This window comes from Salminus brasiliensis, chromosome 7, assembly GCF_030463535.1.
Source record: "Salminus brasiliensis chromosome 7, fSalBra1.hap2, whole genome shotgun sequence".
Lineage (NCBI taxonomy): Eukaryota > Metazoa > Chordata > Actinopteri > Characiformes > Bryconidae > Salminus > Salminus brasiliensis.
The window spans coordinates 35460944-35472978 of record NC_132884.1 but is presented as its reverse complement, the minus strand read 5'-3'; the positions used below and the strand labels follow the sequence as shown (position 1 = coordinate 35472978).

Here is a 12035-nt window from a genome sequence, read left to right as displayed (position 1 = left end):
GTTAGTAAAAAGCGCTTTACAAAAACATTTAGATATGAATATATTTTGACATATTAAAAATTGATACATAGCCAGGAATCCCAGAGAGCACCCAGTGAGTAGGATGGCCCTCTATCTCATCCCTCAGCGTGATGCTAGCCAGTGCAGGCTTCTGTTAGCTGTTCTCCTCCATGCTCCGTGTTCTGCTGCCCAGTGAGGTTGCATTAGTGGTGGTTTGGAAAGAGGGAGGTTGGCTGGCATCACACAACTCAAAGGTGCAAGTGCATGCTAGCCTGGTAGCATCATGTGATAGCTACCAGATGGGAACTGGAATAGAGTAAACTGAGGAGACTGGAAAAACTTGAAAAAGTAGCACTAGAGAACCACTTTTGATTCCCTGAAAACCCTTTCAATGGATTTCTTTAAAGATTCGTTTTTATAAATGAGATGAGTGAGCATGAAGAACCTTACTGGTGACAGCCACGTGGCGGTTAGACTTCCCTTCATCTATCACATCCATCACCTCCTCGGGACTGGAGACAAAGCGCTCTGTGCAGCCCTGCACATTAACAACCACACACACACACACACACACACACACAAACAAACACACCCAAAGTTCAGAGGTCAACTGAATTCCATAGAGCAGTGTGAACACAAGCTTAGGTCATACCTGTCCGTCTCAGCCACGGCTTTAGCCGTTAGATTTGCTCTGACAGCTTGAAAAGTCAGGTCATGTCATTGCTCAGACTGCGACTGCGAGTCTCTTCAGCCACAGAGATGCTTGACTGAATTTGATATGTATGTATGTGTGTGCTGTCACACATTTGAGTCAAGCCAGCATATGCGTGTTGTTATTTTCATTATTATGCTAGTCATGCTCTCTGTCCGTAATGTCCCTGTGGCCTGTCGCCTCTCGTTCCAGCTTACCTTTACGTACGGCACCCTGTTCTTATCTTCATGCACTGACAGGTTGGTCTTACTCACTAGGAGAGAGAGAGAAAGATGTAGAGGGAAGAACACTCATCAGATTTCTCAGCACTTGACAGTCTCTGGAGAAAAACACAGCAACCATACTACGGAGAAAATAGGCAGAGTTAGATTAGAGTGAAAAAAATAAATCAGGCAAAAGAGGTGGAGAGGAAATTCAATAAGCAAACAAAATGGAGTTGACAGAACATCCGGAGAAAAGGAGAGAGAAATAATGAGGCTTCAGAATCACAGCAGTTGGGGAGTAACAATTTCAACTGATTTCATCTGAACCTTCATAGGATACCTTTTAGCAATACAGCAAAAAGAAGGAGTGGTTTATAGGGTTCTGACCTAGCACTCTGGTCTCAAGCTAACACACTAAACATGACACAACAACATAAAACAATACACTGCATTTCAATTTCGAGATGCTACCACCCTCTGCCCACTGTCACAGTCATTTCTAAATATTATGACCACCCCTGGTTCGCCCCAGGAAGTCACGGACGCCACGTGTCAGGGTTTGCTGCAGGTATAAATAAGCGAGCACACCAGTCAGCTGTATCACAAATTCTATCGCCACATGTTCAGTTTTTTTTGAGTGTATAATGGGTATCAACAGTACTTAAAGAACACTTCTAAAGTTCTGCTTTTTTGTGATCAATTATTTATTTTCTTTATTCTCCTTTATTTGCAATAACATACAATACAATATAAAGCAAGGAAAATAAATGGGGTGATTGTGTTTTTTTATTGTAGCTAACTTATTAAAGAATTGTGTGATACATATAGGGTACTGTGAAAATGTCAATGATTTTTGACAATAACATTGCCATATGTTGCATCCCTAGTCTTACCCTTACTCCCTCAAAAAACATAAATAAATATATAAATAAATAGCTTGAAATATACTTTGTTGATGGCTGTCAGTTTTTATTAGCATAATTATGATCATGCACATATAAAAGGGCCCCTGGACTTATCTATCACAGTTGAATAATCGAGTTTAGTACACACTGACACACTGTGAACCCTTAAACACTGTTGTTCCTCCTTCAACAGAAAATCCAGCCTACCAAAACAGGGCTGGAAAACAAAATGTACCTAAAGCCAGCTCACTAGCAATAACCCCCGTCAAAGCTGGTGAAACTAAACCATGAAAGTGATGGTGTTGTTGATGTATGTAACCCTAGCTTTTTCCATCGTCTGCACCCTCGAAAAAACAATCAGAAGCAAAAGCACAAGATTTATTTTCCAGAAAGAGAAGGACAAAGACAAATCAGGAGAAGCGAATGGGGGCAAGTCTAAAAGTTAATCAGCTACAATCTTTTTAGCTTGCTGACAGCACATCGCACTGAGAGGACACAATGAGAGGACAGCGACTCTATCCTGTGAGAAACTGAAATAATTACAGTGTTTTTGTTACAGTGTTTAAATCATGCTATAATATGAGGGCTCTGTGAGCTTGTCTTAGTGCTGTAAATGAGCAAATGAGTCAATTTTATTCTACAAGCCTTTCGTAAAATGAAAATCAGCATGTAACAGGATTAGTAAAGCATGTCTGAGCATTTTGTTGCCACAACCAAAGTCACATACATAGTTACTCAGTAAATGCATTCTTTGCTTAGGTTTTAGTCTTAGACTTTTTATTAACCTTTGTGTGGCTATGTGTGGCTTATTATTGTTCAGTTATGTCTATTTTTATGGTTTAACTTTAAACCCTGATTATTCGATAATATACTACTTAACAATAATTAATATTAATATGTTCCTTAAACGATTCAGTACACTACTCAATTACTGAAATAAAGGACGGTGACAGCTCTGGACTGCAGACTACATCCTCACTCCCTGAAGCCTTAAGCCTTAGCAGTTTAATATAAATGATGAAACTGCACATCCTGACACGTCTGACATTCACACGTTTCTCTCTGCACATAAACCATAAACAGTCATCACATTAAATAATTAAACCTCAAAATTGTGTCTCAACAGAATCAGGCCACACAGCAATGCATATGAACATCGGCCTCTGCTGAATTAAATATACATATTTTAATATTTTAAAATCTTAATCTGATTCAGAGTTCCAAATAACAACCCTACCCGTCCCTCTCCCCCCACTCATCTGATGGCACTCTCTCTCTCTCGCTCCCTTGCTGCCAGTGAGTGTGTGTGTGACTCGAAGCCAAGCCTCCACCCAGAATGCAGATGAGCAGCTCCGCTCTGTCACAGCGCTTTATCTCAACTCATTATTACCATAATACAACATGAACGTTTACTGTATTTCCGCATTTCCTTCTGTTCCATGTCTCTCCCGCTCTCTCCCTCCCTCCCTCTCTCTCATGCTTAACTGGATTAATCTGAAGTGTGCTTTCACCGCTGCTCGTATTTCAACAGTTCCCTCTCCTCTTATACACAAACTCACCGTCCAGCAGGTCTCGGATTTTATCCATGTAGATTTCAAAGTAAGAAACCTGCCAAAGAGAGGGGGAAAAGGTCAGTGTTCTGCATAAAACAATACACATACACACAAACACACACAGAGAGTTTGTGACTGTAATGCAAAGTGCTTTATTAATTAGGGTTGTTATTATTAGCAGTATTACGAGCCTCACTAATCGCTACTAATGAGAGCACTCCCATGGTAACCTGGGCTGTGGCCCAACCTTTTTTTCATGCAGTCTGAGGAACTGTCTAGCTGTCTTGCTATACTGTGTAAATCTGCTGGGTCTACCAGCGTAACAATCAATGCAAAACCATAAACTTCTCTTCTCCTGAGCTCTGCCTCTTTATTATTGATTAGTTTAACTCCCTGCTGCTTTGACTAAAAAGCCAAACCTTTTACTAAAAGTTAATCATCTTACCAAGGTTGTCTCCAACTTCCTCCCATAGGTCTCTTTGTTTACAGAGCCTAGTGATGTATAGGGTAGATTAAATATGTGCTGAAATATGGATTCAATCTCATAACTAACCCAATGACTGATCATCCATTTATCTCTTAAAAGGCTGTCGAAGTAGTTTCTCTATTAAAGTGTCGGTGTCCAAGCTTCTTCATGTTCAGGGCTAAAGTTCTCAAAATTACACTGAGATATTAAAAGAAAAGAATTATTAGGGATTTCACATTTATTTGTTCTCCAATCCAAAATGGATGTGCTAGGTAGCATTTTAACTAATCAGAATTAATCACAGAATATTATTGTGATTAATGCCGTTAAACTTTTGATTGCCAATAGATTGGCACCACAACTAATAATATAACTAATCAGACTATATCAATAATATAACTTTAATATATAAACTATCATAAGCCCCTAAAAGCAATGAGTGCACTGTGTAACATTTTTTTACACTATTTGAAAAACATCAGCTGTGTTAAAATTACTATATACATATACTTATACTATACATAATACATATACTATTTTCAAGGTGCAAGGGTTGTCTTTCTCTGTCTAAAAAAAAAAACAAAACAAAAAAAAACAAAATAATGAACCTTTATAAAACGCTGACCAACTTCAGAAGATGAGAAGGTGGAAAACTAGATGCAGTCCATGAATCAGAGCCTAGAAATAAAGCCAACTGCACAGTTTTCATTATGTTTCACAGAAGCAGGAAGTTCATTTAGAAATCTAAACCTATTCAACTGGAAATGGATTTCTGAGTGACACACAGCATGAGGGAAGGTTTCTAAACTAGCTGGGCATTTTCTCACAATGATGGGTGGGACCAACAGGTCACATTATGATCAGATTACCATCAGATCACTCCAACCAGATTGGGAGGTGGTCAGAGACGGTGGTCAGAGACGGTGGTCAGAGACGGTGGTCAGAGACAGATCTCTGCATATTTAAATGCGTTTTCTGTGATTGGATTCATTAGGGAATCTTGGCTTCTCTCTCCCTCTTGCCCTGTCCCCCTTGCTCTCTCTCTCTCTCTCTCTCTCTCTCTCTCTCTCTCTGTATGTGACAACTAACAGTTGTTTTTGTGCAGGCGGGTAAAATCCAATCGCATCTGATCGCACTGGGGATGCATTTTAGTTAGTAAAGTGTAAACAGATCAAAGTGGATTCAGATACTTTCCCGATTACGAAATGCATGTTAATGCCAGGTGTAAACAGGCTCTTACACTTGGCGCTTGACTTTGAATTTCTCCTTACCTTAATATGAAACTCCAGGTTCTCATCCATGGCAAAGATATGGTTGAAGATGTCGTCAGCAATCCTCGGAATAATGCCCATGTTGTTGGGATCATGGAGCTTCCCCTGAGCAAGAGAAAGACAATACAGATGCCTCAGCCATGCTAGAAATGTTTGAGGGTAAGTATGGCAATAAGGATAGACATACTCTTTACCTCCATGGTGTGGGTTTTGCCTGAGGACGTTTGTCCATATGCAAAGATGGTGCCGTTGTATCCACCCAGTACATCTGAAATGAAGGAGGAGAGAAACAATTACATGTTACACTTGAAACAATTACAAATATATAGAGAAAGATTAGGCAGCAAAATGGCCAGGAGAAATCCACTAAAGAAGTTCTCTTAAAACTCAAACTTTACAAGCTGCCTAGGGTTCCCACTTGCCAAGAGACCCATTCTCAAAGCAAAAATGACAACAGGCCCATCAGCCTCTATAACATTAACAACACTGGCAGGTGGTGAATAGCATTTATAGCATCTAATTATCTACAATGGCTCCTGTCTTGCCTACATATTAGGCAACAAGTGAACCTCCATTCCTGAAGGTGATGGAAGGTGTTGGAAGCAAAAGAAATGGGCAAGCATAAGAATCTGAGCCACTGACCAAATGGACCAAACTGTGTTAGTAAGACGACTCAGTTGGAACATCTCCTAAATATATCAGGCAGGTCTTCGTTCCCAGTATGCAGTGGTCAGTACCTACTAAAAGTGCACCAAGGAAGGATGACCAGCAAACTGGCACCAGGGTCATGGGTGGCCAAGGCTCATTGATGTGATCCATGGAGGCCCCACCTCATAGCTAACAGGACTTAAAGGATCTGCTGCTAATGTCTTGGTGCCTGATACCACAGGGCACCTTCAGTTAACATGCTGTTAAACCCAGCATGTCAGCATTTCCACATGTTCTGCAGGGCAGTCTGAACTTTTCTGAGATCCCAACCACATAAAAATACAAATCTGAGTAATCCATGTACAGCTTATAGAACTTTGACAGGCATATGGCCTATGTACAGGCAATCTGCCTGCATGTATGCCACCATTCTAGTTGTTTTCCTCTCATTATGCTGATAAGCGCTGTAATACATTCTGGGCCGACTGTATTGTGCAAATCAGTGGCTCTCACTGAACGACTCTAATTTTGCAAATAAGAAAGCAGAACCTCTTTATTCGCCATATGTTACGATTATGAGTGTAATAACTGGCCTAATTGGAAACATTTCTTTTCAGACAGGAAATCCCTAGAAACGTGCAGCACTCACATTCCCATACTGAGCTGAAGAATGAAAGTTAAAGGGGAAAGTAGTTTTATAAAGAATTTGTTCTTCTAAAACACATCTGTTCGCTCTCATGAAAGAAACACTGCTTTCTGAACAAACTGCTGCTTATAGCCAATACGAGAAAACCATCAGTGCTAATAAAGTGTAGGAAAGCTCCTTTCTCTGCTGTGCTCAGACTGCGCAGTGTGGCTGTAGAACACTGATCATTGCTTGTGTGTGTGTGTGTGTGTGTGTGTGTGTGTGCAAGAAAGTGAGGAGAGGCTAAAGTGCTGAGGTTTAAGCTAAACCAGCCTGTCAGAAAGCAGTAGAGAGGAGAGCTGAGAGAGGGGGGGGTGAGAAAGAGAAAAGAGAAGTGGTGGGAGAGAGAGAGGAGTGGGGAGAGAGAGAGAGAGAGAGAGAGAGAGAGAGAGAGAGAGAGAGAGAAGAAAGGACAGATAATGGTGGAACACAGCAGCAAATCCTGGCTAAGGTTATCTCCCCTAACCAGCCAGTCAACACACACACACCACACACACACACTCCTGTTCTCTTTCATGGTTTTATATTCTAACATTGTTGCTTTTATTTGTTGGATTTATAAAAGCTATTTTATATAAAGCTCTCTCTCTCTCTCTCTCTCTCTCTCTCTCTCTCTCTCTTTCTCTCTCTCTCTCTCTCTCTTTCTCTCTCTCTCTCTCTCTCTCTCTCTCTCTCTCTCTCTCTCTCTCTTGAGCTGAAGCCATGCTCCGACTGATATGCTTCTGCACAACACTGTCTGACAGACAAATTGAAAAAGACAGAAGACAGGAATATGGGGATGTGGAAAAAAGAAAGTTGTGTCCCTCTGACTCCTAACTCCGCAGGAAAGAAAAAAAAGCTGGAGAAAAGAGGAGAATTTGATGGTGAGTGACATGTCCTCATTCTTTAAATCCATAATTTAGCTACACCATCAGCCAAGGCTGCCAAGACGAGAGGCTGATACAAGAAGTGGCCAGAAACACACACACATACAGTGCCTTATACATAGCCTACCCACTCACCTTTAACAATCTGCTTGGCGCAGCTGTTGTAGACCTGCTCTTGGGTGGTGTTGGTTGGAAAGACTCGGTCAAACACAAAGGACTTGCCCTGCAGGAAACACAGACGAAATGGTTACAGTGCTGAAGTCTAAGGGTGTAAAACACATCAGGGCGTTGTAATGCATCAGTCTGAAGGTGCAGTAACTGCAGTTTCTCCTGCTTTTGTTGGAGTAACTGTCTCTACTGTGCAGGGAGAAGGACAGTAAAAGGCTTACAACTCGGTGTTGGACTGCATTGCCGCAAGGATTTGATTGCATTCAGCAACAAGTGCGTTAGTGAGGTCAGAATGTTGGATGATCACCACATCACCTCATCCTCAATTCCCCAACAAATCCCAAAAGTATTGGATGTAGCACCATCCATCAGTGCAGAGACCACATTTGCACAGCTCCACAGCTCAATGCTGGGGGGCTTTATACCCCTCTAGTCCACGCCTGACATTAGGCATGGTGCCAATATGCTTATGTTTATCTGCTCCAGAGATTCCTATTCTATTGGCAGTACTTCTTTACAGGGTCTAGACCAGCTGTGTATGTGTGTGTGTTTGTATTTGCACATCTGTATCAGCAAAAGGTGCAACTAGGAAACTGAATGCAGCCTAAACAGTGTCCATAAATATTTGGACATATAGTATATCAGGCTTCTTTGTAATAAAACATGCAGTAAGTGTCCATTAAGAGCTGACAATCCAAAAAAAAGCTTATTATGACCAAATCTATTATGATAAAGATCAAATATCATCATATCGCTCATCTCTGACATTAGTCTCAGCTTAAAGTCTCAGTTAAATGCTGATCAGTACAATAAGCCCTGCCACAGACAAGCCTCTGCTTTACACTGTACAACACACGGACAATTAGTCACAGATTCTGCTGCCTGAGAGATCAGAGCCGAGGGCACTGCACTGCTGAAAGACGAGAAAGGAGTGTAGCACCAGGGAGAAGGCGATAGATGAAAGCAAGTGAAGAAAGGGAGGAGGAAGGATCGATGGATGGATGGATAGGTTTTCGAAAAAAGCAGGCTCCCGGTAATTGCCGGGTTTGCTGGGTCAGTTTAGCAGACAGGCGACACTTGTGCACACACACACAGAAGACGTAAACATCAGACTTCAGAGTCATGCGATTCAGACTGGTGCTTTGATCAGATATGAGCTACACACATCAGGCCTTAATAAAATTACCCATTACTGCTGTTATTTTCAGTGTTGATTATTATTCCAGAAAAAAACACTTGTGTCACTCAGAAGCTCCGTGTTTATAATTCTAAGGTCGCTAAGCACACACACACACACACACACACACAGTCCCTTCATCAGCTGCTTCGCACTCATTAATTAGTCCCTCTACTTCCTTCTCCACAGGGAAAGCTGCTTTGAGCTCGCCCTTACTAAAGCAAAATCACAGCTGAGCTACAGGGCAAGCTCTCTCTCGCTCTCTCTCTCTCTCTCTACTTGCTCACTCTAACTCCCTGTTGTCTCTCGATATTTCTCGGTCTCTAAGTCTCTTTCTCTCTTCTTGCGCACTCTCACACTCTTTATCACTCTCCCTCCTTTTCCTCCTGTCTCTCTTTTTGCTCTCTCTGCCTCTCTCTCTTTTACCATCTCTCTGTCTTTGTCTCTCACTCCCACACAATCTCTCTTTTTTTCTGTCGCTCTTGACTTCTCTCTTGCTCTCTTCTGGAACTCTCTCTCTCTCAGTCTCTGTTTTTTCTGTCTGTCACTACTGTCTATTCTATTTTTTACTTTCAAACTACTTTACTCTCTCTCTTTCTCTCTCTCACTCACTCACTGACTCTCTCACATTCACTCTCTCTGTTTTTCAATATAGGTCTGTCTCTCTCTCTCTATCTCTCTCTCTCTCTCTCTCTGCCTTTTCTACCTCTCTGCATCACTACCACCCTTCTCATTCTCTCTCTCTGCCTGTCTCTCTTTTTTCACATGCTCTCTCTCTCTCTCTCTCTCTCTCTCTCTCTCTCTCTCTCTCTCGCTCGCTCTGTCTGTCTCTAAGTCTGTCTTTCTCTCTCTGCCTGGCTTTCTGTTAAAGGGAAGTCCTCTAATGTCTCCTGTGTAACAGCAGGACTCTGGGGGTCCAGCTCTGTTGTTAAGTGGGGGGGTATGTATTGTTGTGTAATCTGGAGAAAGTGCTCGGTCTGTATTTAGCATGCACAGTGTGTTAGACCGCAGCGTAAGGGCAAAGCTAGAGAGAGTAATGCTAATCCAACTGTACCAGCCAGGCACACTGTCACGGGACAATACACACACACACGCACTCTCACACACACTCACACATTCACTCTCAGTCTCAGTGCTGTACAACTGAAAGCCTGAGCTTGTGGGTGTAATCTTATCAATATTTGGCCAGACTTTCTTCCCTCTGCTGTGAGAAGGAGCACAATTAAGACAAGAACAAAGTGAGAACTGCTGGTAGAGGAGATGGAGAGAGAGAGGGAGAGAGGGAGGGAGAGAGGGAGAATGAGAGTAGAGAGAAGGATAGACAGAATAAAAAAAGCATAGAGAAATGGAGAAAGAGAACAAGGCAAAGTTAGAGGCAAGAGAGTGAGAGAGAAAGGGAGAGAGAGCAAGACCAAGTAGGAGGTGACAAAGAGAGCAAGAGAGATAGGAAAGGGTGATACAGAGTTGAAAAAGAGTGAAAAAGAGAACGAGTGTAGAGAAAGAGCAAGTGTGAGAGAGAGAGAGAGGGAGAAGGAGAGGAGGATGGAAATGAGAGGAAAAAGAGAACGAGAATAGAGAGAGGGGGCAGACAAAAAAAAGAGGGCAGCTGAGCTGAGATTGGGGGATTGGAGGACATGCTCTAATAGCCTCAGACCAACACAACTTTCCTGTGAGAATTCATCCTTCTTTTCAGCATCACACACACACACACACACACACACACACACACACACAAACACACAGACACACACCACGGATTTTCTTTCCCATTTCCCCATATGCCCTGACTACACAACCTCAATTTTCTGTTTGAAGTCTCTTGCTTGTCTGTTTTTAAAGCCCCTTAAGATCATCAGTCCTAATAATCACATAATCCTCGACCACCAGCAGCTCCACCAGTAATGTGCCACAATTACTTCTCAATGCCTCTTATCAGAACTAGAGCAATTAGCTCCCTATCTATATGGAGCACGCTGTATTATTAATCAGACCCAGACTGAGAAAACGAGAGAGGGAGAGAGAGAGAGAGAGAGACTAATGTGATTTGCAGTGTGACCAGATTGTGTTGTAAGAATGTAAATTCTCAGTTTTGTCATTCATTCTAACTCTAAAGCTCTCATCAGACAGGATTGAATATACATGGGATCCTGGGGTAATTCTCTCTTACACTGTGGCTCCTCTGTGCCTATATTTTTGTCCAGATCAGCCATGTCTGTGGATGCCACCCTTCTCCTCTGAGAAAATTACAGCAGAATTACCTGATTTCTTTTTTCACTGAGCTCAGCGGTGGTTTAACACAGCACATGTCCGGATTGACGTCTCTGTGTTTTCCAGGCAGATATTGCCTCTTGTTGGGAAAAAAAGGGGTTTTGGACACCCTTTTTTAGTAAATGCATTCAGCTACTTTGATTTGTACCGACTGCTGATATTACATACATATTTTATGATTCACACTAAAGCTGTAAATCAAAAACCCAAAACAAACACAAAAAAAATGAATGGTCCTGCCGCTGAATACAATGCAATGCTTCAATATTTAGTAGAAAGCCTTTCCCGGACAGTAGAGGCAGTTAAACTCTTTAAACTCAAAAGCAAGATAAACTCTTTTAATACCCTTGCTTTTGGAGGAAACAATGAGTGAGTAGGTGTCCCAATACTTTTGTCCATGTACTGTATTTGTCTGTTTTTTCATACTAAACTTACTAAACAGTAATCTCTTGTTTTAATATAGATTATATTCCATTTATTTTACAATTATATTTAATTACAATGACTGTTCTGTAATACTTAGTTCATGTCTAGAATTACCCTAACTGGGCAAGTCAACCAGCTGGTTGACTTGCATATCCGATTCCTGAATGGGTCATCTGGGGGAAAAAAGTAAAACTAAAACTGAAATGAGGCTCCAGGAACACAATTTTAGCAATAAATATTTTTTTTGCAAATGTGTAAGTGTTGACATTAAAGTAAAAATGCCAGATATTGTTACTTTAAACACTTGACGTCCAGACGTCCTCCTGATAAACCAATCCAGTCTGAATAGGGCTTAAGAGTTTACCCAAAGCCAAACAAGAGCAAGGAAGAGAGACGGCAACAAGGCAGAAAAAACAAGAAAGGAGAAAAAGAGACTGAAAGAATGGGGATAGACGAGGTTAGAACTGCTAGGACAGCAATTCAGATTCTGACAGATCCTGAGCAAGCATGCAGAAACACACACACACACACACACACACACACACATTCACACACATTCACAAACTCAAACCTACATTGACCTCAATCTCGATTGAACAGTCCAGTTGTGTGACTCTCCGGCCACCTGCGGGGGGATATTTTGCTGACCACAACACAGCAGGAACACAACATCCAGTTTCACCCAAC

At 41.7% G+C, this 12035-nt stretch overlaps 1 protein-coding gene across 1 annotated transcript in view; it reads right to left on the bottom strand.

Annotated features, from left to right (window-relative positions):
* The window catches only part of kif5ab (kinesin family member 5A, b), a 64474-nt gene that overhangs the window by 37350 nt on the left and 15089 nt on the right, over positions 1–12035 (bottom strand). Inside the window, exons 2-7 of the mRNA XM_072684766.1 lie at positions 7445–7532; positions 5305–5378; positions 5111–5215; positions 3380–3428; positions 910–965; positions 451–538 (exon numbers count right to left, since the gene is read on the bottom strand). Of these exons, the coding sequence (XP_072540867.1) occupies positions 451–538; positions 910–965; positions 3380–3428; positions 5111–5215; positions 5305–5378; positions 7445–7532 (460 nt within the window). The remainder of the gene's footprint in view (positions 1–450; positions 539–909; positions 966–3379; positions 3429–5110; positions 5216–5304; positions 5379–7444; positions 7533–12035) is intronic.